Source organism: Piliocolobus tephrosceles, chromosome 19 (assembly GCF_002776525.5).
Source record: "Piliocolobus tephrosceles isolate RC106 chromosome 19, ASM277652v3, whole genome shotgun sequence".
Classification (NCBI taxonomy): domain Eukaryota; kingdom Metazoa; phylum Chordata; class Mammalia; order Primates; family Cercopithecidae; genus Piliocolobus; species Piliocolobus tephrosceles.
Genome location: NC_045452.1, coordinates 18,791,899 through 18,818,110, shown reverse-complemented (window position 1 = coordinate 18,818,110; position 26,212 = coordinate 18,791,899). Strand labels below are relative to the sequence as shown.

At 55.3% G+C, this 26,212-nt stretch overlaps 1 protein-coding gene across 4 annotated transcripts in view; it reads left to right on the top strand.

Annotated features, from left to right (window-relative positions):
- Positions 1–649: 649 nt before the first annotated feature.
- TMPRSS6 (transmembrane serine protease 6) overlaps positions 650–26,212 on the top strand; it is a 38,216-nt gene continuing 12,653 nt past the window's right edge. For 2 of the 4 annotated variants that reach the window (XR_002733600.2, XM_031934610.1), the window contains exons 1-10: positions 650–860; positions 5,222–5,418; positions 8,497–8,630; positions 9,928–9,995; positions 10,553–10,737; positions 11,044–11,085; positions 15,656–15,860; positions 18,576–18,712; positions 20,148–20,260; positions 20,583–20,692. Coding sequence is in view for 3 of the 4 variants with exons in the window: in XM_031934610.1 (XP_031790470.1) it covers positions 5,223–5,418; positions 8,497–8,630; positions 9,928–9,995; positions 10,553–10,737; positions 11,044–11,085; positions 15,656–15,860; positions 18,576–18,712; positions 20,148–20,260; positions 20,583–20,692 (1,190 nt within the window). In the remaining variant the exon portion in view is untranslated. Of the gene's footprint in view, positions 861–925; positions 1,025–1,644; positions 1,718–4,957; positions 5,127–5,221; positions 5,419–8,496; positions 8,631–9,927; positions 9,996–10,552; positions 10,738–11,043; positions 11,086–15,655; positions 15,861–18,575; positions 18,713–20,147; positions 20,261–20,582; positions 20,693–26,212 lie in introns of those variants that run through there. The other 2 variants (XM_023222143.1, XM_023222144.2) reach the window with 2 other exon arrangements.

Genomic DNA, 26,212 nt, shown 5'->3' with positions numbered 1-26,212 from the left:
GGTCATGAGTTCGAGACCAGCATGGCCAACATGGTGAAACCCTGTCTCTACTAAAAATATAAAAATTAGCCAGGCATGGTGGTGGGTGCCTGTAATCCCAGTTACTCGGGAGACTGAGGCAGGAGAATCGCTTGAACCTGGGGAAGTGGAGGTTGCAGTGAGCTGAAATCGTACCACTGCACTCTAGCCTGGTTAACAGAGTGAGACTCTATCTACCCCCTCCGCAAAAAAAAAAAAAAAAAAGAACAAGGTAGGAATTCAAATAAACAGAAAATAGCATCAAACCCCACCCCTGCCTCTCCTTTCTCCTCTCCAGTCCCCAGAGTACATGGGCCTAGCCTCCTTTACTCTCTCTCACACCTGTAGCTCCTTTAGTCTCTCCCGTCCAGGTAAGCACCTGGACTTACCTGTGTGAGCCCCTGCACTCACCTACACTGGGCTCTGCATAGTCCCCAGTCCTTGACCACCCCTACCTCATGCTCTTGGGGACCAGGGGCTGTAACCAGGCAGGCATGTCACCAGGCAACAGGCCTCGGGGGAGAGCTCAGATCTCCCGCACCTGTCTGCCAGCCTCTGGGGTGCCCATGGGCGGGGGGATGGGGCGGGCCGGCCCTGCCTTCTCCTGCCTCCTGCCTGTTTACCTGTCCTCAGTTACAGTGCCGTCCTGGACCCAGCAGGAGGAGCCCCATGGAGCCTGGGGCCACAGGCCACAGGGGACAAGGGCCAGACACCCTGGCCATGGCTCTGGGCCATTGATCCAGCCTGGGCTGGCCCGGTGGGGGTGGGGAGGCCTTGGCCTGGACAAACAAAGGCTCCTGAGGCCTGCGTGCAGGCCCAGCACCTATCCGCCACTCCCAAAGGTAAGCGGGGGCCTCCAGAACAGGGGACCAGGATCTATAAATGACTTAGTGACAGTGTCCACCCTAAGAGCTGGGCCTGGGTCCCTGGGGCCTGAGTCACCTACCTGGGTCCAAGGCCAGGCCTGCAGGGCCCCATCGGCCAGAGGGTGATCAGTGAGCAGAAGGTGAGGGGCCCACAGAGCTGGGGAGGGGAGGGACCATGCAGGGTGACACCAGGTGTGTGGACAGGCACAGCATCAGTGCTGGGTGGTTGGTGGCCTGCGATTCAGGCAGCAGGGACAGGAGGAAGGCAGAGGCCACCTTACCCCTGCCTCGCAGGACTGGACGTGCTGCCCCCTCCATACCCGGTACCCCACCTGGGCCTTCTGGTGTAGGAGACAGGCCCAGAGCCCCACATTGCGCCTGTGTACTGACTTAAGCACGGGACCCTGGGTTCGAAGGCTCAGAGTTGGCGTGTATGTGTGTGTGTGTTCGTGTGTGTGTGTGTGTAGGAAGGGCGTGCATCTGTGAATTTTTGTGTCATGAATAGATGTACATATATCACTCGCGTGTCTCCATCTGTGTACATCTGTGGGTCTGTGAATGTGTTTGTATGTGTGGAAGGGAACCCCGCCCAGTCCCCCACACTCTCAGGACTCTAGGGCCTAATGACTTCACTGAAAGATGCCCCTATAGCCCTAGCCCAGACTCCCTGCTCTGCTCTGCTCTGCCCTGGCTAAGGGACCTCAGGTAAGTCATGTTACTGCTCTCTACCTCAGTTTCCCCAGCCATTAAACAGAGTCAGCAAAGCACGCACCCCAGGCTGTTGGAGGCTGCAGTGGAGTTTGCAGCGCCGCCCAGCGCAGGGCTGGCATATGGTAGGAGTTCACACGCAGTGGCTGAATACAGATCTGCATTGCTGAGGAGTGGTGGCCCCGCCCCAATGAGCTCAGCCTCCAGCAGGCAGACTCGAGACCCGCCAATGGCCAGAAGGGCAGGAGTGAAGAGCAGGTGCCAGGGTGGGGTCCAGGTGCTCAGAGCTGCGGGACTGCTTCAGGCCCCTGCGGCAATTGGAGCACAGTCCCCGCTTCCAGGAGCTCAATGTGAGGGGCAGAGAGAGTGCCTATAGGTGAACGCACATCGCGAGGGGCAGCTGCTCCTTCTAGGGCACTCTGGGAGAGCTGCAAAGAGGTGAGGTCTGAGCGGAGGTGACACGGGTTGCCTAAGAGCTGGCCAGGCTGGGAGGTGGGGGCCCAGGCAGAAGGAAGAGTGTGGGGATGCCTGGCCGTGAACAAGCACTGACAGGGCTCAAGGTCCAGTAGGGCTCTTGGTGCTGGCTGGCTGCTCTTAATCCGTAAATGTTTGCTACCATCCCATTGTTAAAATTTCTTACCAAGGGAAGGAAGTCCAGTGTCCCCGGGGTGCGACGGGGAGAAGAGAGGGTGAGAAAAAAGGAGGCAGGAGAAGGTGGCCAGGCCACATATGCACACAGCACCTTGGAGTTCCGTGGGGAGGAAGGAGCTGGGACCTTGTCATTCATTTGTTCAACAATTACTGAGTGTCCGCTGAGTACCCAACTCTGCTCTCACGCAGGTTACAGACAGGGAGGAGACAGATAAACGACGTATTTGCATATCAGGCAATTTAGGCCTCAGTAATTGCTATAAAGAAAAATGCAGGAGAGACAGGGGAATGCCCAGGGAAGGCCTCTCTGGAAAGGTGACATCTGACACCTTGAAGCAGGTAAAGGAGGGAGCCCTGAGGCAAGCAGAAAGGAAAGCATCCCAGGCTCAGCAAGGAGCAAACTCCCATTCAGCGAAGAGGACAGGAAAACCTAGTCCCTGGGCCTTTTGGGTTCTAGTTGGATGGAAGCCGTGGGAGGCTCATGGACAGGGCACATAGTGACAACACGCAGTGTTTTTTTGTATTTTTAGTAGAGACAGGGTTTCACCATGTTAGCCAGGATGGTCTCGATCTCCTGACCTGGAGATCTGCCCGCCTCGGCCTCCCAAAGTGCTGGGATTACAGGCTTGAGCCACCGTGCCCGGCCTGGGTGGGAAGTCATGACGAGCCTGGGGGAATTAATTTCCCACTACCACCATTGGCTTGGGGTTTTGCAGAGGGTTTCCTGAAAATGAGCCCCTCTGTGCTGCTCAAGTCCTCCCAGATGGATGCGAGGGGTATTTAGAGGGAGGCAAAATCTGCATAGAGAAGGAGGCCTGGCTTGGAGGATGAGAGGGGAGGGGAGGCCCACGAAGCACTTCACCCTGAGCTGCCCCTCTTCGGGGCTCCTCTAATGGACCCATGACCTTCTCCGAGCCTCAGTTTCCCTCTCTTTACACGGATTATCTGAGAGGTAGTAGGGCACCAGGGATACTGTGAACATTTGAGGAAGTGGGCAGGGATCTCCCACCCATTGCCCATTGCCGGACATTTACCATTTACCATTCCCTGGCCTTGGCCCCATAAAAGCCAGTAGGGCCCATCCCACATGTGGGAATATCCTAGCTTAGGGTGTGGAGGGGGGTGCCATGCCCAATGAGGGTCCCCTGCAGTCCCTCCCTTCCTTGTATCTGATGGCGACCGCTCAACAGAGTCACTGTGGCTGGACACCAAAGACCCTTAGCTGGGAAGGATGCCAAGGGGAGCTGGAGGGAGCCGGGAAGCTGGGAGAAGGGCCAGGACCCTTCATATCCACCTGGAAGGATTTTGAGCGTTACTAAAGAGCCGCATTTTTGGAAACCCACTTTGTAAAACCCCAAGACACAGCCCAAAGGAAGTCCCCACCTGCATCTGGGGTGCATTTTTTTTTTTTAATGGTTTGTTTGTTTTTGATCAGAGTCTTGCTCTGTCACCCAGGCTGGAGTACAATGGCATGATCTTGGCTCACTGCAACCTCCCTTGCCCGGGTTCAAGTGATTCTCCTGCCTCAGCCTCCCGAGTAGCTGGGATTACAGGCGCCCACCACCATGCCCGGCTAATGTTTGTATTTTTCGTAGTGACAGGGTTTCACCATATTGGCCAGGCTGATCTCGAACTCCTGACCTCAGGTGATCCACCCACCTCAGCCTCCCAAACTGTTGGGATTACAGGTGTGAGCCACCACACCCGGCCCTAGGGTGCATTTTAAAGCTACTCAGTATTTGTGGATATAGTAAGAGGAGATGAACTTCCCAGTAGTGTGGAGCCCTTGCTCTCCTGGTGGGTGGGTCAAAGGCTTTCTCTGTACTGTGGGGAAACCTGTCTGAAAGGCCAAATACATTGGGATATTTGCTTCAAAGCCTCTCAAAATAGAGTTGGAACCCTGGAACATGGAGAGGGGTGACATTCAGTTGCTATTTAATCATGATTTGTTAATTAACAGCTCATTTATGGGAGGCATCTTAGATTAGTGGAAAAAGCAAGGAGTCAGACATCCAGACTCAACCTCCACTTTCCTGCTGTGTGACCTTGGGCAAGTGGCTTAGCCTCTCTGGGCTTCATGGTTTTTTTTTTTTTTTAATCTGTAAAATGCATCTGGGACTGAATGCCAGGTATTCAAATCACATTGGAAAAATGGGGCTAGGAAAAGCCCTACACTGCGTTATTGCTAGAACACTCTGGGTCTCAGTTTCTTCATCTGTTCAGTGGGTGCAGGACTGGAGGTTTAAGTGAGATAATGCAGGTGAAGTACCCACGTGGTGTGGGCTTAAGGAAGAAAACATGGGACAATGGTTCCACATCCCTGGGTGACCTGAAAATTAAGTGTGAAATGTCTCATGAGGGCACGAAATGAATATTAGTTTTTATTCCCTTCCTCTGCTGCGAGAGTTTGAGAGTAGAAAGGTGAGAGAGACGGTACTCTGTGAAGGAAGGCAGGTCCCTGGCCCAGCACAGTGCCAGCTCAGGGGATTCTGGGGCAGGGGCTAAGTGCATGGGCTGTGTGGGCGTGGTGGGAAGCTCTGCGAACCAGAACCAGGAGCAAGAAACAGCATTCCTTGCGTGGAAGGGAAATGAGGGCAAGAGGTCCGATGCCTACAGAAGTCTGCACCCCATGTACTTCAGTTCTGTCTGTGGGTGCAGCCTGTAGGGAGGTGGGCGTTCAGGCACTGAGACCTCCGTCTGTCCTCTGACCATAGGGAAGCCAGTGGGAAGCAAAGGTGGGGTTCTTGAGCCACACCCAGTCCAGCTCTGGTGCCTGCCCTCTGGGGTGAGCTGCCCTGAGATGCACTTCGCTCCTCTGTGAACTGTCTCGGCACCCACTTCTGGTCACTGCCGCCTGATGTTGTTACTCTTCCACTCCAAAAGGCAGGGAAGTCCTGCTTCTGTACCCAACCAGTGCTCAGCAGAGCCTCCCTTGCAAATGCGAGGCTGATTCCAACTTCGGTCTGTTTCTCTGGCAGGATGCCCGTGGCCAAGGCCCCCCAGGTGGCTGGCGGGCAGGGGGACGGAGGTGATGGCGAGGAAGCAGAGCCGGAGGGGATGTTCAAGGCCCATGAGGACTCCAAGAGAAAAGCCCGGGGCTACCTCCGCCTGGCGCCCCTGTGGCTGACCCTGGTTGTGCTGACTTCCGTGGGGGTGCTACTCTGGTATTTCCTAGGTAACGTCGTGGGACTGCCTGGGAGAGGCACCTGGGGAGGACTTAGTAGCAGGCACAGCAGGACAGAACTGGGTTCCAGGCTCAGCCATGCTTAGCATGTTGCTGTGTGACCTTGGGCAAGTCACTTCTCCTCGCTGGGTCTCCCTCCCTGTCCTGCCAGCTGGAGATGCTGTCAGACCCTGGCTCCAGGTCCTGTGGCTCAGGCCTGCTTCCCGCTTGGGCAAAGTGCCCCAAGGCTCCCTACCAGGTGGGGAAAGTGGGCTCTCCTAGTACTCAGTTTCTTGTGAACCAACCATCCCCCAGAGCATAAACATTGCCTTCCCTCGCCTACAGTCCTCCTGGGTTGCCCCTGAGGCTTGGAGCAACCCAGTCCTGAAGAAGGAGGCCCAGAGGCACTCATGGTGCCTGGTACCAATTAGTGCCTCTGCGCACTTGAGCCCAGCCTGGGTTCTCTTCTAGGGTGGGGACCACAGCTTTAGCCCCTCTGGGTCTCCAGGGTCCAGCATGAATGGGAGAATGGAGCGGGCAGCTGGAGAGCAGCTAGCCTTGGGGGCCTCTCCCATGTCCTTAATTATGGCCGGCCCCTCCCTGATCTCACAGCCCTCAGTCAGTACCCTGGTGCTTGGGGAGCAACTGGCCTGTGCTCCGGGCCCATTCATCCAGGCTTCTATTCATTCATTCATTGAATAAATGCTCTTGAGCATCTATTATCTTTCTCTAAGATTGATGGAGTCTATCCTCTTCCTTCTGCCTTTGACAGTGGGAAGTAATGGAGAAACCAAACTAAACTGTGCCTATACACTGTACACTGTAGAAGACCCATTCATTCGTTCATCTATTCAGTGTCAAGCACCTCCTGTGTGCCAGGTACTGGGGTCAGCCCCTGTCCTTGTGATTTAGCCAAGGCGTCAGACCTGACACTTCCACTAAAGCACAGCATGTGCTGGGACAGAGAAAGCTGAGGGCTGGGAGGCCACGGCAGGGACAATCCAGCTGCCTGCATGATCAGAGGCATCCCATTAAACATCCTGCAAAGGTTAGCTAGTGCTTTTACTGGCCAAATCTCCTGGTGGAATTCCAGGCCTATTGAAAGCAATCTGAGGACCAACCTTGCAGCAGTGGAGAGAAATCCACGTAGGCCTAGATCCAAGGGGGTCAGGGTTGGTGGTATCTGGAACCAGCCTCTGGGAGTGACGCTGTTGGGAACCCCAGGTCTGACATGGGCCTGCTCGCAGTGACTTACAGTGATTCTACCCAGAGTTGAGCAACGCAGGCTGTAGACGCTGTGTGCATTTCACCACCGGCAAGAAGCCAGTGCCCCAGATAGCACAGAGCTGTGGGGGCCTCCTCAGGTATCGGGCTAATTGGTCTTCAGGGTAAACCGGGGGGCACTGGGCTGGAAGGGCAGGAACTCACCTGCCAATTATTTCTCTTTGCAGAGGAGTTTAATTCCCCCGATTATGCTCCTGGGGTAAATCATCGAGGTTTAGTAGAAACCTCGTTTCTACTAAAAATACAAAAATTAGTCAGGCATGGTGGCGTGCACCTGTAATCCCAGCTACTCAGGAGGCTGAGGCAGGAGAATTGCTTGAATCTGGGAGGCGGAGGTTGCAGTAAGCTGAGATCGCACCATTGCACTCCAGCCTGGGCAACAAGAGCAAAACTCCGTCTCAAAAACAAACAAAACAAAACACCTCCCATTCCTCCCATCTTACCCAGCCCGAGTCCTCCCCGGCCTGGCAAGCCCTACCCGGCCTCTCCCCTTCCCAATCTCATACCCTCCTGCTGTCCCGTTGCTCACCCTTTGCTGCTCCTGAAACACACCAGGCCTTTGCACTTGCCCCTGCCTGTGACACTCTTTCCACAGATGTACATCACGTTCTTCCCTGACCTCCATACTGCAGCCCGCCCCATGCCCTGGTTTCCACCGCACTGATCACCTCTAACCTGTTATACACTATGTGTGGTTTACTGTGTGATTCCTTGCTAGTCTGCAAACTATTAAGGGCAGTTTTTTCTTGATTGTTCTGTTCGTTGTTTTGCTCATATAGTCCCAAGTGCTTTGGCTCAGTTCCTACACATAGCAGGCTCTCAGGAAGTATTTGTTGAGTGGATAAATAGGGGTGTAAACCAGGGCTATGAGTCTACCCTCTTCACTTCAGCCAAAATAGTCTTTGCAAAACAGAAGTATGATGACATCATTCCTGATTTTAAACCTTTCACGGTTTCCCTTGTTCTTCGGGTAAAGACCCAGTGGGCCCTGCCCTGAGGAGGTCCCAGCTCCTTGCCACCCCTCCCCATCTCTGATTGCTCCAGTCAAACAGGCTTTCAGCCCGGGTCCTCACCATGGACCCCGTGCCACCAGCCCTGTGCCCCATGCTGCTCCCTCTGCTTGAAGGTACTTCTCTCCCTCTTCTCTTACCAATTTACGGTTTCCCCATCCCTACATACCAGCTGGAGGGTCACTCCACTGTGGCCCAGGCTGAGTGTCCTCGTCACGTCCCCTCAACAGCACCGAGTGGCACTGCTCCCTGATGGTACTGTTCACAGATGGGTGCCGCGTGCTGTGTGTTTGCCAGCGCCACGCCTCTCTTACCCACCACTGTCAGCTTCACGAGGGGAGACACATCTGTCTTGGTTAACTAGCGTACCCCATGTAGTCGGTGCTTAGCGCACACCTGTGAGATCCCTGGATGACCTCACGAGTGGAAGGATGCCTAGTGGTGCTGACCCACAGCCTTGGCCTCCTGGGCCTATGTGCATTTCCTGGCCTTCCTGTCACTGGTGTCCTGGACTGCTCGCTGTGTCAGCCTCTCCCTGGGAACCTGTAGGACACCATTCATCTGGGAGCCTCTCACCTTCCTGGCACCGTGCAGCCAGTTTGTCATCCAATAAGCTTTGGATGACCATGATGACAATGGCAGTAACAAAGATGATGATGATGACGATGATGGTGCTGTGGAGACCCAAGACACTGAGGCTGAGCGGAGGGTGTGGGTGGCAGGAGAAGGCATGGAAGAGACAGGAGGCTTTCCCATCTGCTTCCTCCGTTAACCCTGCTGGTTCCTTCCTGGGCAGGGTACAAGGCGGAGGTGACGGTCAGCCAGGTGTACTCAGGCAGCCTGCGCGTGCTCAATCGCCACTTCTCCCAGGATCTTACCCGCCGGGAATCTAGTGCCTTCCGCAGTGAAACCGCCAAAGCCCAGAAGATGGTAGGAAAGGATCTGGGGGATGAGAGGGAGGGAATGTGGGGGTGAAAAGAGAACGGTGGGGTCTGATCAATGGAGCCAGTTGGTCAACCCATCTGGAGCACTCACGGGGACCACAGCCCTGCTCCAGGCACCATGGAAGCAGATGAGGTTGAGGGTGATGGGAAAGTTAGCGGACGCTTGAGTCAATCGCACTCGGATTGGATCCTGATCATGCCTCTTACCAGGGGTGGAGCATGACCTTGGCAAAGCTCCCGCAGTGCAGCTGACACTGTTGAGGGCCCAATCCTGCCCTTCCATTACAGGACGGTGGCCTGCTCCTGCCCCTCCGTTACAGGACGATGGCCCGCTTCTGCCCCTCCGTTACAGGATGGTGGCTCACTGCACAGAGGCTGGTCTACTGCCTGCCACTCTCAGGCTGCAGGATCACTGCCCAGCAAGGCAGGCCAGAAGTGCCGGGGAGTTATTCCCAGGAACAGCCCTGAGCCGTGAGCGCTGGAGTGGGTGGATCAATACCACAGCTTCTTTGGCCCTGGCTGGGGGAACGGTTCAGAGAGTGTTCCAGGCTGCCTCCCAGAGATGCCCTACTGGGCTAAGCTCAGATGCTCTTAGCTCTACACTGCACATTCACGGCCCTGTGTTGGTTACCCACTTTCCAGTCTCTCCCTCCCAACTACTGTTTCCCAGAATCACCTCCACATAAACCACTTGCTCCACCTTGTCAATGGAGGGTCTGCTTCTGAGGGACCCAGCCTGAGGCTGCCTGTTTCCTCCTCCATGAAGTGGGAGTGATAACAACAGGACCCGGCTGCAGATTTGTTGTGGGTTGCAGTGAAGTTGAGATAACACGAACACTATTCCCACGCCACGCAAATGCTTGAGAGCCTGTAAGCCTGCCAGCAGCACTGTAGTTGGACATGTGCAAAAAATCCAGCCAGCTGTGCTACCCATCAGAGCTGCTGGCTTGTCCCAGGCCATGGGAGGAGGTGCAGAGGGGTCCCAGGAGCTGAGTGGGGTTTTTCAGAGTTGAGGAGTGACTTTTGGCGAGGCGCAGAGAGTCATCGGCAGTGCAGGTGGAGGTGAGAGTCAGGTATAGGGGAAAGGGAAAGAAGCGGACGGGGTGTGAGGTTCATGCATGCCCCGGCCTGGGCACTCAGCACTGTGTGACTGTGATCAAGCCTGTCCACCTTGGAGGCTCCTGCATGGAGCGGGGCTGCCGGGAGGAGCAAAGGGCACCCTGAAGTAGGAAGTGGCCCTCCCAGCAGAGGGTCCCAGGAGCTTTTGTCTTCCCTTCTTACAGCTCAAGGAGCTCATCGCCAGCACCCGCCTGGGAACTTATTACAACTCCAGCTCCGTCTATTCCTTTGGGTGAGTTGTCCTTGCCCCTGACAAGCTCCTGCAGGAAGCTGAGATTCAAAGAATGGGAGGGGACTCCGTAGGCTTCTGATGCAATGCCTTCATGTTTCAAACGGGAAAACTAAGGCACGGAGAGGGAACTCGGCTTCCTGCATGTCACCCTCCCTTCACTGGGCTCATGTGTAGAATGGAAACATGAGTGTGATAGGTTTGCACCAGGCAATGACTGTGATGGCTGATCAAGGGCTTGACATCATCAGGCAAGGCTATGTTGGAGGGCGATGGGGTTACGAGCATTGGCTCCAGGGCCTGGCCGCCCCGTTCGCATCTGGTTCTGCTACTTGCGGCATAGTCTATGAGGCACAAGTTCACCTCTCGTGCCTCAGTTTTCTCATTCGTAAAATAAGGATGATGAGAGCGCCTCCTTCAGAGGTTGCTAGGAGGCTTCTGCGTGAAGACGGACAGCAATGGCTGGGGTGCGGAAAGCGCTCAACGTGCATGAGCAGGGGCGGGGCTGGGGCCAGACCTCAGAATCCTTCCCTGGCCCCTCTCATTTCTGCCTGCCTTAGGGAGGGGCCGCTCACCTGCTTCTTCTGGTTCATTCTCCAAATCCCCGAGCACCGCCGGCCGATGCTGAGCCCCGAGGCGGTGCAGGCACTGCTGGTGGAGGAGCTGCTGTCCACGGTCAACAGCTCGGCTGCCGTTCCCTACAGGGCCGAGTACGAAGTGGACCCCGAGGGCCTAGTGATCCTAGGTCGGTACTGGGAGCGGAAACGTGGGGTTGGCCTCATGAGGTTGGGGGAACCAAGCTGTGATATGGCCTGGGGAGGCTGCCTGCCAGGGTTGGAGTGCCCTCAGGGTGGGCCCCCCAAGAGAGCCCCCCAGGTGAAGTAGCAGAGCCGTTGCATTCAAGGAGCCAGGATGGAAGGGTGGGGTGGGGGTGCTTAGGGTAAATCTCAGACAAGGCTGGCTCCAAGAGTCTCCTCTAATTTTATTTTCATTGTATTTTCTTTTATTTATCTTGTCCTTGTTTATTTGTTTGTTCATTTCCTTTTATCAGAAGCCAGTGTGAAAGACATAGCTGCACTGAATTCCACGCTGGGTACGCTACTTTTTTTCCCCTCCCCACTTCCCTTTTGAGTTGGTGTTTGTCTTGACTTTGTTGTGTGTCAGGGGGACACATGGCCTCTGTTGTGGGTGCAGGGAGCCCTGGCCCAGAGTCACCCAGGGGATGCCATGGTGGACTCAGTGATGTGTCCCCAGCAAGTCTTGGAGCCTGTAGGTGGAGAGGAGGTGGCTTTGTGCACGCGTGTATTTTGTGCGTGTCTTGTAGACAGGTGTGCGTGCGTTCCTGTGTGGGTGTGAGGATGAGTCAGATTTAGTGGTCCACAAACGTGACTCTCCTTCTCTATCGTAGACTTCAACCTGCCCACAAGCCATTTTTCCACTGACGGTAGAAAATCACCTTGCCAATTCATGGTGTATCAGGTCTTTTGGAGGTAGCGGTGCCATTGCATTCAGGAACACTCCTTCCACCTTTTCCTTTCCTTCCCAGTCCGGCTCATCAGCCCTCCCTCCCTACCAGGTGCCATATTGCTAGAGTCACCTTGCGTTTCTCCAGGTGGACCCACAATCTTTCAGCTGACCAGCAGGGTCACCACGCTGCACAAGGCAGGAGGTGCTGTCCAAGTTGTAGTTTGTGTGAGCTGTGCAGTGCACCAACTGGGCTGCCGGACTGTACGGCCCGCAAATTCTCAGATGCCTCCTATACTATCTAGCATTGTCACCCAGAGCCAAGGTCGGGGTGAGCGTCTCAACCCCTTCTCAGGGAGGGAGGCTGAGTTTAAATCCTTGTTATACCTTTCCTTACCTTCCCCTCTTCCCATCCTGCTGGTCAAATGTTTGCTTCTTTGTTGGATGGAAGTGATGAGCTCAAAGTACAGTTTTCGAAGAGGTGAAATCATGATTCTCATACAAAGATAGAGTAACCATGTGTCAAATATGTATTTAGCTGATTAACGGGGGAACCAGCGGAATGGTAAAGAATGCAAGAAACTGATCAATCTGTCTGTCTATCTATCTATCTATCTATCTATCTATCTATCTATCTATCTATCTATCTTTCTATCTATCATCTCTCTCTTGATATCTGTCTGTCTACAGTTGTTCTGTAACTATCTGTGCTCAGTGGGTGTTCGTTTCATGAGTGAATGATTTAACAAATGAGTGAAAGCATGAATGAGGAGACTGGTTCCGTGCGCGTCCAGAGCAGAGTCTCAGGGTGTAGAGGTAGCAACTTAAATCCTTGAAGTGGACTTTCTGAGCACTTCCTTTATGCCAGGCCCCATTCCTGTGCTGAGGACACCAGGACGACCGTGTCCTCACCCCTGCCCTCGGAGGAGCTTCAAGCCCCATGAGGGAGACAGACACATAAACAGATTCTCATAACATCAAGTGCCAGTGTGAGAATAGAGGCCCCAGAGGCAGTGGAGAGAGGGAATTGTTTGTTCCAAAGCAGAGGAGGAGGTAAATCAAGAGCCTCATGCAGAGTCCCAGATCTACAGGAGGAAGGGGGTGCTCCTGACTGGGGGATCCTGGAAGACTTCATGGAGGGGGCATCAGATTTGGGCATGGGCCGGGCGTGGTGGCACACGCCTGTAATCCTGGCACTTTGGGAGGCCGAGTTGAGCAGATCACCTGAGGTCAAGAGTTCGAGGCCAGCCTGGCCAACATGACAAAATCCCGTCTCTACTAAAAATATAAAACTAGCTGGGCATGGTGGCCCATGCCTGTAATTCCAGCTACTTAGGAGGCTGAGGCAGGAGAATTTCTTGAACCCAGGAAGTGTTAGGTTGCAGTGAGCTGAGATTACACCATTGCACTCCAGCCTGGGCGACAAGAGCAAACTCCATTAAAAAAAAAAAAAAAAATTAGCCGGGCATGGTGGTGTGTACCCGCAGTCCTAGCTACTCAGGGGTGGAGGAGGGGAGGCTAAGGTGGGAGGATCACCGGAGCTCAGGAGGTTGAGGCTGCAATGAGCTGTTGTGATCACATCACTGCACTCCAGCCTGGGTGACAGGCTGTCTCAACAATAAAATAAAATAATTTCTAAAAGAAAAAGAAATTCGGGCGTGGGGGTAGGCAGGGACTTGTCAGGGTGAGAAGGAGAAAGGGATCCCGGGGCAGAGAGAATGGCAGGGGCAAAGGCCAGGGGAGAGCAACACCAAGGCATGTTCAGTTACTTCCTCCCAGCCCCGAGAGGTGCCAGGTTCTCTGAAGGGGCTTCTGATTAACAAGAGGTTAGCACACACCTCTCCACTGAATTCACCTCAAAAAAAAAAAAAAAAAAAAAAAGACTAATTATTAAAGTGACAATAGCAAAGAATCTGCTTAGAGCAAGATTTAAAGAACACAAAACCCTAGGAAGAGCCAGGCATCTTTCCCCAGCTGCTGGTGGAGGCTCTGTCCCTTCCCTAGGCAGATACTGTTGGTCTCTCCCTGGGGAGCTCAGCTCCTCACTGCAGTCAGCACGGCCAAGGGTCAGGGAGAAGGGACTGAGCCACAGGCGGCAGCATCAGAGCAAAGTGTATTCACCTTCATTCCCTTCCTGGTCCTCAGCATTGCCCAGAGGAGGTCGTAGGACGGGGATTATTATCACATCCATTTGACAGAACTCGGAATGGCTAAGCCACTGGCCGAGGCTCAGTTAACTACCCAGAGGTAGTGAACATATACCTCTACAGAGTCCGAGGTTGATTAGCTACAATCAATAGTAAGTCAGAGTTATTATTCCTGAGAGCCTCAGGGGGACTTAATCAGACGACGCTTGGGGACAGAGACTGGCTCACTGCAGCCTGGACACTGAACCTGGTCCACTGCTGCCTGATTTGGTATGGCCCATGAGCCAAGAATGACATCATCACACAGCTGATGAGTGTTGGTGCTAGGTGGGGAGGGTAGTGCCCCTCCCTCCTTCTCTCCAGTTCCTTCCCCCTTCCCCCTCCCCTGGAGGCCCAGCAGATGGCTAGCCTGGGGGGCTGCTCTCAGGCTGACCAAGCTGACAGGGGGACCTTTGTTTGTCGGCGGCCTTCCAAATAAGACGGTTTAAAGCAGAGAAAATAGACTGAAAACTCAGGTTTTATAATTTCATGTCACCAGGCTGCCTCCCTCATCCCAGGTTCATTCCTAAATCCCCACTGGCTCCTGGAAGAGCACCAGGCTTCTGGTGAGGTTTAAATGAGATACTAGATGCTCCATGGGAGAGAATATGTTCACTGCCAGAGCCTGGTGCCTAGATGGAACACACAGTAGGTGCACAGTCACTGTTTTGAATGAATGAATGAATGAATGAATGAGTGATGCAGGTGGTACTGCTTTGTAAGTTCTAGCCGTGCATCAGAGCTTATGGATTAGATGGAAGAGCAGAGGCTCACTTGTGTGTGGGGTAGGGGTGTAGGGTGTGATGGTGAAGGAGTTGTGAAGCGAGGCAGCCATGAGATGGGCTAGGTCTGAGCCTCAGGCGGGGCCAGCGGCAGGATGACGAGCCACAGGCCTTTCTTCCCAGCCCTACCTGCTCCGTCTCCCTCACGCCCACCTGAGGAACAGGTAATGTCTTTACTGAGCCCCTACTGTGCAAGGCGCTGTGCTGGGCACTCAAACGTGCGTCATGCCACAACCTGCTGGCGACCCTGCAAGGGTGGTGTTATCGTCCCATTCTACAGATGAGGAAACCAAGGCCCAGGAAAGATTAGGTGGTGGCTGGGCAAACCCAGATGTGTCTGGCCCAGGTCTGTGCAATGGGCACAATCATTGAAAGTATCTCATAGAGCAGTTGTGGGCATTCAGTGAGACACTGGGGGAAGGCATTCAGCTCGGTTTCTGGCCTGTAGCAAATGCTTGATAAACACCTGTTTTATTCTGACGACTTCGCCATCATTAGCTCAAAGCTCATGTCCTCCCCGCAAGGCAGCCTCCCAGACTCCTCCTTAGGGCAGTCCCTTCTCTCTACCGGAAGTGAAGCCCTCCTCCCCTCTCCTCCTCATTGCGTGTGGCCTCGCTGTTCTCCACAGTGTTGCTCACAGCAGCCAGAGGAGTGTGTGGTCCAAGGCAGCCCATGTCCAGCCTTGCTCAACCTTCTGTGGCTCCCTGTGGCTGCAGGAGAAAGCAGCATCGGTCCTGGGAGTGGCCTGGGCCGGGCCTCCCTGCCTTCAGCTTCTCCTCTAGACACATGTGCCCTGTGTGCACTTTTCTCAAAGCTGCCCGGCTCGCCCCAGCCTCTTTGCTCACGCGGGGACCCCCCAGGACGCCCCCAGCCCGTAGGCTGGGTTTGGAACCATCACCTCCTGAGCTATTCTTGCCTGTTCTGTGTCTGTGTGTCCCCGCTGTCATCCATGTCCCCAGGCAGTGACTGTATCTTTACCTGGGCACTGAGAAAGCATGAAGCTCAGTGGGTGTCTATTCCTTGAGTGAATGACTGAACCAATGAACAAATGCGTGAATGAGGATTCCGGCAGGGAAAGAGAAGGATCGGGTAGAGCGTGTCTGGCTGTCCCCACCTGGCTCCCCTGCCCGCCCCATCCTGCCTCGGGGAGGACCTTGAGGAACCTGGCTCCCCAGGGTCCCCTCCTTCTGGGTCACAGGAATCAGGGGCTGTGTCCCTCTTCCCGCTCCAGGTTGTTACCGCTACAGCTACGTGGGCCAGGGTCAGGTCCTCCGGCTGAAGGGACCCGACCACCTGGCCTCCAGCTGCCTGTGGCACCTGCAGGGCCCCGAAGACCTCATGCTCAAACTCCGGCTGGAGTGGACGCTGGCCGAGTGCCGGGACCGACTGGCAATGTATGACGTGGCTGGGCCCCTGGAGAAGAGGCTCATCACCTCGTGAGTCCCTGGGAAGGAGGGCGGGAGGGAGGGCTGGAAAGGGAAATGGCTGATTGGGGGGTTAAAAGTCATACACAGCATTCTTAGACAACTGGGGGTAGGACCTTGGGCCTGGGTATCTGGGAGATAGGACGGCTAGCCTAGAGGGGATAGGAGAGAGGAGGCTGGAGATGGTTGTGTACTGGCCGCGCTTCCCCTCCCCAAGTCTTGGTTTTCCCATTTGTAACAAAGCTGTTGTTCTAGATGACCCCTAAAGTCAGCTCTGGGAGGCACTGTGGCTTGTTGGGATATTTCAGAGTCTGGCTGCAGCCTGGGCTTTCAACCTCTGGGCTCATTCCTAAATCCTGACTGCTTCCTGGCAGAACACCCACCTCCCTGCTTCCCAGGCTTCTGGTGAGGTTTAAATGAGACACTAGATTCTCAGTGGGAGGGGATATCTTCACCGCCGGGCCCTGGTGCCTAGATCAAACGCACAGTTGGTGCGCAGTATCGATTTTGAGTGAACCAATGAATGATGTAGGTGGTACCGCTTTGCAAGCTCTAGCAATGCATCAGAGCTCATGGATTAAATACAAGAGCAGAGAGGTTTACTGGTGTGTGGGGTGGGGGTGTGGGGCTGTGATGGGGAACCCCCTGCCTCCTAGCTGTGTGTCCTAAGGCAAGTTACTTTGCCTCTCAGGACCTGCTTACCTTACATCTTGCGGGATCACTGGAGGATTTAAATCAGACTATCTGTACCATGATCCTTACACATAGTGAGTGCCCAGTAAATACTAGCCATTATTGTTACCATTATATATAGTCTAACTGGGACTGGGCCACAAAAGGCATTGAGTACCAGGAGCTGTTTGGACTTTGATAAGTGAGGAGCTATTGACAGTTCTGAGATCTGCGGCATGTGCGTGGGCTGAATTCCTGGAGGGCTCTGGGAAGCACAGAGAAGCCAGACACCATCTGACTTCCAGGTCCAAAAAGGGTGGAGACACTTAGGGGCTTCCCCTGGGGCTTCTCCAGGTGCCCCTCAGCTTGGGAGGGGACCTGACTGCCAGGCCCAACTCTGTTCCTACTCACTGCGGCTCCTGGTGTTTCCCTCATCCCAGACCCTTGGAGAAGCTCTAAAATGACAGGTTAGACAACATTTGGGGTTCTCAAGCTCGTACCCCAGAAACCTGCTGGGGAATGGGGGCGAGGGGGCCTTTGGTGGTGATGGGAAGACAGAGCAGGTGGCCCCTTGCCCAGCTTCAACCATGCGCTTTGTTTCTGCGTTCCATATTTCATTTACAAGGGCTCTGCTGCTAGGTAAATAAAATAACCCCCCCCAACAATGAAAGCAAAAGCCCCCATTAAAGGTGACCTCCAGGTCTTTTCCATCCTGATATCGTATCTCCCACCTCCCAGGGAAGATGAGCCAGTAAGGCCAAAAAGGACATGGCTGTGTGGGAGGGTGGGGGTCAGGGGTCTGGCTGGGGAGACTTGAGCACTGCAGGAAGACCAAGCTGGAATGGCAGGAAGAAGGGACGAGGGCCTGGGGGGCGAGAGGGGTGGTGCCTGCTACTGGAGGCCACCTCCCTCCCCTGGCAAGAGGCCAGGGGAAATGCCCCATCGCCGGACTCTGGGCACCAAGACCTTCCCAGGGAGACCCCTTGGGCTTATGCACACCACGCCTTCAACTGGCTACGGTCTGCTCGGATGCCATGTGTAGTGATTTTGAGGCTGTGCCTGGAGGAGCTCAGGTACTCGCTCGCCAAGGTGCCCGAAATCCCTCCAGCGGCACCCCTTCCTCCTGTCAAGGCCCAGGTGCCCACGTACCATCGGCAGGCAGGGAGGCTACTGGGTTGCCCACTCAGGGGCAGGCAGGGCTGTTGGTTTCTTATAAATTGGCCCATCAGATGCGCTGGGCCTCCAGAGAGCGTTGTCGTGGACACTGGGAAGTTCGGTGGAGGTGGGTGAGAGGGTGAAGGGGCGCTGGGGAACCCCTGTCTGAGACAGGAAGACCAGGGGCATCTGTGTATGTGGGAGGGTACCAGCCATCACAGGCAATGCCTAGCGCAGGCCTGTCTCTGCCATGGACTGCCGGTGAGGCCTCAGTTTCCCCATCTGGGAATCAAGTAGCTGACTTAACAGTGTCACTAGAGTCTTTTCCCAGCTGACATTCCAGACTTCTCAAAGCCCGGAAGTCTAAGATACGGTTATTTGTTCCGAGCCCCCCAGGCACCAAGCTCTGGGCAGATTTCTGGGGCACCCTGGAGGTCACCAGACCACACCTGCCTTCTCCCTGTCCCATCCTTGAGCACGGCCAGGAGCTGCCGTGCAGGCAGCCAGAAGGGGTGCTCCCTGCAGATGCCAGTCTAGTCTTCCTGCCAGGGATGCTAGGGGTCACAGGTGATCCTGTAGCAGGGTGGAGGAGGCTGGGGAGGGAGCATGAGACTTGAGCCAGCCATCTTCATTGAACTGTAAGCTCCAGAAGTCTGGGGAACCTCCGGGCCTCTCTCACCCGAGGAGCTGGCCTGGTCCTTGGAGGGCCTTCAGTCTGTCCTCTGGGGCCAGCGAGACACAGGCTCCCCATGGACACACAGCGGTCTCTAGTAGCAGACCTGGGTCCAGAACCCAGACTTCCAGACTCTCATCCACCATCCCGGAGCAGCTGCCTGCCACCCTCCCTGCCACTCCCCTCCCAGACCCCGGCCCAGCCTTGCCGCTTTTCTGTTCTGCCAGGGTGTACGGCTGCAGCCGCCAGGAGCCTGTGGTGGAGGTCCTGGCATCGGGGGCCATCATGGCGGTGGTCTGGAAGAAGGGCCTGCACAGCTACTACGACCCCTTTATGCTCTCCGTGCAGCCGGTGGTCTTCCAGGGTGAGGGGTGAGGGGACTCTAGGGCAGGGGAGGGGTGGTGGTAGAAACCCAGGGCCCCCCACTGGGCTCACTGCTCACCTTTTTGCCCAAATTGGGGACGCGATGGAGAGGGAAGGTTCTGGAAGCTCCTGCTGCTCTCCACTCCCCACCCTGGCCCCCCTCTTCCTTCCGCCATTTGTACTTCCACCCCGCTCTGCCCCTTGACCCTCCTACCCTTTCGCAGTCTCTATCTTCCCGGCATCGCTCCCTCACTTCCCTCCTCTTTCTGTCTCCATCCTTCTTTCTCCTTTTCTCTTTTCTGTGCTGACTGCCTCTCCTCCCTCCTCACCCTCCTGGACCTGTGTCCCCTCCCTTCTGCCCCTCCCTGCCCTCTTCCCTCGGCATCCACCAGTGGCTGGGCCTGGAACGCGGGTCTGTTTGCAGCAGGACTAAGAACTCCTTGGATTCTGCCCTAGACAGTCCGCTTACGGCCAAGAGGGCACAGGGAGCTTGGGGAGGCGCGATGGCAGCACAGCCAGGCCAGGGCCACCGGTGTGACAGGTCTCGCACTGCCCTCCCAGCCCCCACCCTCCTCCTGCTTCAGGACCTCCCTCCTTGCCCCTTCCTAGGAAGGGCACGTCCCACTCTGCACTGGACAGCTGTCCTGGGCCGGGGCCAGCCATACCTGTGGGCAGGAAGCTCAAACTTTGCCATTTCTGGAGCTTGGGAGGGGAAGATGGCAGAGAGGAGGCCATAGAGTGTTGGTAGCTGCTTCTCCCCCGACCCTTCTCCCCAGTCTGCTCCCTCCCACTCAGGGTCCCCACTCTCTTCTTGGTTTATCCCTAAACTCTCTGGCAGGGACCACGGTCCCCAGCTGACCAAGCTGGAGCTCTAAATGGGTAGCAGAGCTGTTCTCTTGGGAGTCTGACACAGGCTCAAGGCAGGAGGGAGGCCAAACGGCTTTGGGGGCCCTGGCCCCATGGAGAGATGGCCAGGGCAGCTGAGCATGCTCCTGTCCTGACCCCTGGACCCCTCAGCTTCTCACTGTGTAGCCTCAACCAAGTCACTCCTTTTCTCCGAACCTCATCTTGGAAAAGGGGAACAGCTCTCTCTCTCCCAGCCGCCACCGTGAGGCCTGCGCAGATGTGAATGCATTTTGTAAACTGGCGAGTGCTGTCCCGCAAATGTCAATAACTAACACGGATCGAACACTTACTACGTGCCAGGCTGTTTGAATGTTTTATGTCTTTTTAATCCTCTTTACTACCCTATGAGGTGTGTGCTATTATTGTCCCCATTTTACAGATGAGGAAACTGAGACCCAGGTTCACACAGTTACACTTAACCACAGCACTTTGCTGGCCGAGGTGGTAGGGGTGGTGGGGTTACAAGCTGTACTCGCCTGCTGGGAGGTGCAGCCAGGGGACCCTGTGTAACGACTGCTTTCCTGGTCCAGCCTGCGAGGTGAACCTGACGCTGGATGACAGGCTGGACTTCCAGGGTGTCCTCAGCACCCCATACTTCCCCAGCTACTACTCGCCCCGAACCCACTGCTCCTGGCACCTCACGGTGAGACCCCACCCTGCCTGCCCACCTGTCCTCTGCCCCAAGCACAGCACAGGTCCCTGGTAACCCGGGATGAGAGCGGGCAGTGTCCCGCCTCTGCTGAAGTGCCCACGGGCTGAGCCCTGGGTACCAATCCTGCTAGGGTGGAGAGGGGTGTGGGCGAGGTCTCCCTGCGTGGGTCACAGCAATGCCTGTTTGTTGAGTGACTGACAGACTTTAGCCCCACCTGGGATTCTGTGTCTCCTTCTCTTTGTTGTTAGGGAAGTGGGTTCACCAACCTGGCCACACCCCATGGGCCACCTGATGGCCCGCTCCTTCCTCCCAGGTGCCCTCTCTGGACTACGGCTTGGCCCTCTGGTTTGACGCCTATGCACTGCGGAGGCAGAAGTATGATTTGCCGTGCACCCAGGGCCAGTGGACAATCCAGAACAGGAGGTACTACTTCCTCTCCTCCCTCCAGCTTCCTTTCCTCCCTCCCCCTCCCTCTCCTCCCTCCCCAACAGGTGACCCCCTCATTGGAAGCCCAAGTCCCCAGCCTCAGAGGGGCAGCAGGGGGAGCCAGCAGAGGCTGGGGCTGGTGTTGGGCCTGTTGTCCTCGTCCTGGCCCCCCGCTCTGGCCCCAGCTTCCCCTCTAGCTACCCCAGCAGTCTCAGACACCCTTGGTCATCAGACACCTTGGATGTTGGTTCTAATTACAGCAAAGTAGTCTCATCTCCTTGGGTGCTGTAACCCCCTCTGGCACCCTCAATCCTTCAATAAAATGATTCCAGAGCCAAAGGACTCATGGGCACTTCGGTGCCTTCCCCCTAAACCCAAGGTGTACAATCAGAGGGGCCTCCCTCTTATCATGACCCCCTGCTGCACAGCCAGGTCCAATCCCATTGCACAGGGTAACGTGGAAATCACGGGTGCCCTGGATCCCCTGAATCCCCAACAGGGCACTTGCCCTCTTCCCTGCTCTTGCCCTTGCCCCCTCTGGTAACTAAGTTTCTGACAAAGAAGTGAGTCCTTCCAGGGATGTGAGCAAGAGACAGCAGAGTTAGGCTAAGCGACCACCGTCACCAGGGTCACTATGGCATGAGGCCAATAAGTGCCCCCTGGGCCTGGCCACCAGGAGGCCATGGGTGGTGCCAGCAGCTTCAGAGGCCTGGGGTGGGCAGGGAGGCAGGGAAACAGAGACAAGGTATATGGACAGGTTTTCATTTGTCTGGGAAGAAAAGAGAACTAGGCAATTCAAGGAAGGGGCATTTAAGACAGGAGAGGTTCCGTCTCTCAAATGTGTGGATCCTCCCGGCATCCCCAGAGGGAGAGAAGGAGGGTCAGGTGCAGGTAATATTGTTTAGAGGGTGGAGGGTGGGCAAGAGGAGAGGGAGGCCCTCCCACGGCTCCATTGTTGGGGAGCAGAGGTTTGGGGAGAGAGAAGAGGAATATTGAAGCAGCGATGGCAGAGCCAGGGAGACCCTTCCCCTGGGAATCCAGGGTTAAAACCGTCATCGCGTCAGCGTCAGGAAAGAGGAGACTACCCCTCATCACAGACTGGGCTCTGCCCTCCCTTCCAGCCCCAGAATTCTGGGGGCCTAATGGGTTGAGAGTCTAGTACGCAAGATTCGTCATTTCTTGGTTTCATAGAGTTTGAATATCCAAGATGCCAGTCTTGGAAGATGCCAAAATTCTAGAATTTTGGATTTCTGGGCTCTGTGTTCCCATTCACCAACACTTGTAATTTGCTTGTTGGTTGATCCTATTCAAAAGGATCATCCAGACAAAAGGTGACAGAGAATGACAAGGTTTGCTTGACTCCTTTTTGCAATTTATCTGGGACTAGGATTAAAGGAAAGGAGAAGAATTACCCATGGTATGATTTAGGACTATGCTGCCGGGGGTGACATGGGGAGTGACTTTGGGCCTGAGCTGTTGGGGGTGACATGGTGAAGCAGCGGCTTCAGGGCTTTGCATTTGGTGATGATATGCTGATGGAGTGTGACATCAGGCCTGTGCTGCTGGGGTGACATGCTGGTTCGGCGACATCAGGCCTGTGCTGTCTGGAGAGCAGAAGGCATCTGTAGTATGATGGGGACACCTCTGGGAATGGCTGCCCTGACTCCTCGTGGAGCTCCCTTGGGGCTGCCTTGCTACTCACCTAGGCTGAGGATGGCTGGCCTCACCCCCGCTCACAGGAACCCGCAGGGTGACCCTGAGATGGATCCGTGGTTCACAGTTCTGCGAATGATGAGAACATGTTTTCCTGCCTCCCTCCCTACCCCAGCGCTGAACTTTATGTCTCAGGGAGGCTCAGAAAGGAGAAGGAACGGTCTTGGGTCTGACACCCCCATCTCATCCCTCACCCCCATGGCAATTCCATTGGCCAGAGGTGGGGCCCCAGCATTCAGGGGTTGTGGGGAGTTCGGTGGCCTGGAGTTAGGGGCTAAGACAGGTGTTCAGTGCATTGACCCAATAACCTGTGTGGTCATCGGCACCGTTCCCATTTCCCAGAGGAGAAAATCAAGGCTCAGCAGGATTAGGTGACATGCAGATGGGTCCACAGTTGGGATCTCTCCCATACCCCACCAGCCACAAACAGCAGGCCAAAGGATGCTCCACCCCATGCTTCCTGGGGGAGGGCCCACCTCCCTTCCTGTTGCAGTCGGGCAAGGGTCTGGGTACTGGGGAGACAGGGACTTTGTGAGCCACACTTGGGTAATGACAGAGAGCGTGTGGAACATGGATGGGAGAATCTTTTCCCTAATCCAAAGGAATGATGCCTCAGTGGTGAATTTTAGGCACTAGGACAGCTTCCAGTGGGGTGGAGGGATCTCCCCAGAGTCTCTGAGCACCACTGAGCTATAGAACGTGTGGGCTGGACCGGTCCTAGCACCCAACCTATGGTACAGGTGGGGAAACTGGGATCAGCGATGGTTAAAAGGACTTGGCCTTTTGTCCCTGTCTTTTCCGCCTTTCAGTGGTGGAGATGGACTTCAGGGTGTAGCCAAGCAGTGGCTGGGTGGTAAGGATGAGGCCTGGCAGTTCCCCGTGCCCCCATAGCTCCCCTCTCTCTGTCCAGGCCTCCCTTGCCACATGGGGGTGGAAGTGCTCAGCGGGATCTGGCGTCAGGGTTTGCATGGATCTGTAGATGCACTCACTTCCTTGTCTGTGAAACAAGGGGTTCAGGCCAGCCCCAACCTTTGATTACTTACCCATCAGGGAGATGCTGTATCCCGTACAAGTTGCGTTTATTCATTCCTGGCCAAAGGCCATTCCAAGTCAGGCTGGTGAGGTGGAAAGCGCTTTAGTGTCGGAGCCAGACAGGCCAGGGCTCAGCACCTGTCTCCTCTGCTTCCTACCTGGGCGAGGACTTAGATCTCCCAGCCTCAGGTAACTCATCTGAAAAAAGGTCGTGAGAGAGAGCCCGGCTCTGGGAAGACTAAGTGAGACAGTGCATGGAGAACACTGCACATGTGGGCGTGGGTCACGTGCAGCGACCCTGCGTTCCTCACCGGCTGTCACTCCACTCTGGGCAGGCACAAGCCGAGGGGTTTACGGTGCTGGCTCTTTCAGCCTCAACAACCCAGCGAGGAATCACGTGCCTGTACAGACTTCATAGACCAGCGAGACACCCAAGACAGAGAGACGAAGTAATTTGCCCAAAGTCACCCAGCTCGTTGAGCCAGAGCTAAGGCCAGGCAGCCTGATCCAGAGTGCACGTGGGTGCACGGATGCATGTCTGTGTGCGTGCGTCCATGCGTGTCTGTGCACGTGTGTGTGCATGTGTGTGTGGTCCACATGTGCGATTCTTCCCTCTGGGCCTCTAGTGGCCCATGCCAGCTGGTGACTCCCTCAGCCAAGGCATCCCCAGCCAACCCACTGGCATCCGGGTGGCGGGATGGACGGTTTCTGTGGCTGTCCCACCAGCTGCAGAGTGGCCTGGGAAGTCCCAGCCCTTTCTTCTCAGACTTTCATTAAGGGTCCAGGATCCCCAGGGGCAGACTCTTGTCCTCTCCCCGCAGACTCCTCCTGTGTGAATGACTGTGGAAGGGAAGGCAGAGGTGGCACCTGCGAACCATCCGCACTGGGACACCGTGCCTTCTAGTTATGATCATGGGTGATAGTGATCATCCCATGTAGATGCTGAGAAATTCTTAGAATGAGCGTTTGTTGGAAATCTGCTTGTGTGGGTGGCAAAGACGTGAAAGGTCTAGGGAAGAGCAGATTTTCAGACAAGGCACTTTAGGGAGGGGGAGGTACAGTCCTTTGGCCCAGAATGCCCACTGATGGAGAGGGTGTGTCAGGGAAGAGGGTATCTTAACCCTCAAGTGCCAGCGTAGTGATGAGGAAAGGCTGGCCTGGGCCCCCCACGGGCTGAGCATCCTTAGGCACCTCACCTGACTCCTCTGAGCCCCTGGTGCCTCCTTCACCCCTGACCTACCTGCTTTCTACCTAGCTTCTCCTGGTGCCTACTTGAGCCCAGCTGAGGCCTCATGCCCTTGAGAGGCCTGGGAGGGGTAGAGGGACTTGGCCCATGAGATCTGACCACGGCTGCTCCGTTTCGCAGAAGCCACTCTCACAGGCTGCCACCGAAGCACAGGCTTCCCCCTTTCCGGGAACCTTCCTCCCGCCAGCTTCCTCGCCTGTGACATCACTTCTCTTGTGATCCACCCCACCATTTCCACTCACTCCCAGCCAGTGGGGACAGGCAGAATCATGGGTTCCCTAGGCCAGCTGGAGCCAGCCCCGACCCGGCCTGGCCTGGCTATGGGGTGGCCCTTGTGTTCTCTGGAGCCCTAGTGGCTAGTACAGCCGGCAGCCACGGGCACTCAGTGAGAATTTCAGTGTGGCTGACCTGAGCTGGGCCGGCCATGTGGGAGAGCGCCAGCTGCTTCCTCCATGAGCTCACAACCTGACGTCAGCAGGTGCTTCAAAGAAGTCATTTCCTATGCATGCCTTAAACCATGCCACAAGGGAGATATGATCACTCGTTTTACAAATGTGAAAACTAAAGCTTGCTGAGGGTGACCCAAGGTCACACAGCTTGTTCCTGGGGCAAAGTCAGGCTGTCAGTTCAGCTCTGCAGCCCCAAGTCCAGAGTTCCGGCCATGCTGGGTGCTGCTCTCCTCCCCTCTTTGGCACTTGCCTTCTGTGACCCTCCTGCCCCTTTAACCTGTTTGTAGGTAAGGGCATGGTGGTGTGCATTCATCCACCCATGCACCCTTCCTTCCTTCTTCCTTCTTGTGCTCTCCCCATCCTTCCATCCATCCACCCATCCATGCATTTATCCCTCCAGGCAGTACTTCCTGACAGGTCCCTTCCTGACAGGGTACCTCCTGGATGAGGCAAGAAGGAAATATTCCCCATATCCCATGAGGTGAGGAAGCAAGGCAGGCCACATGGTGCAAAAATGTGCCTTCAGACACTCAGTACTTTGTAGCCAAGATGAATTGGCAGGCATCGCAGCAGTCAGGCTTCTGGTGCTTCTTGGAGAGAGCTAGAGGGGAGCACTTGATGGACAGGAGGCACTGGAGAGCCAGAGAATGTGCACCTTCTCCCAGAAAGCTCTGCAGCAGAAACAGAAAACTCAGATAGGCCAAGGGGCCAGGCCAGGGCTAGAGCATATGACGGGGGGTAGGGTATTCCAGTGGTGTTTTCCAGGCTCTTTTCTTTCTTTCTTTCCTTCCTTCTTTCCTTTCTTCCTTCCTTCCTTCTTTCCTCTTTTCTTTCTTTCTTTCTTTTCTTTCCTTCTTTCCTTCCTTCCTTCTTTCCTCTTTTCTTTCTTTCTTTCTTTCTTTCTTTCTTTCTTTCTTTCTTTTCTTTCCTTCTTTCCTTCCTTCCTTCTTTCCTCTTTTCTTTCTTTCTTTCTTTTCTTTCCTTCTTTCCTTCCTTCCTTCTTTCCTCTTTTCTTTCTTTCTTTCCTTCCTTCTCTCTTCTCCTCCTCCTCCTCCTCCCTCTTCTCCTTCTTCCTCT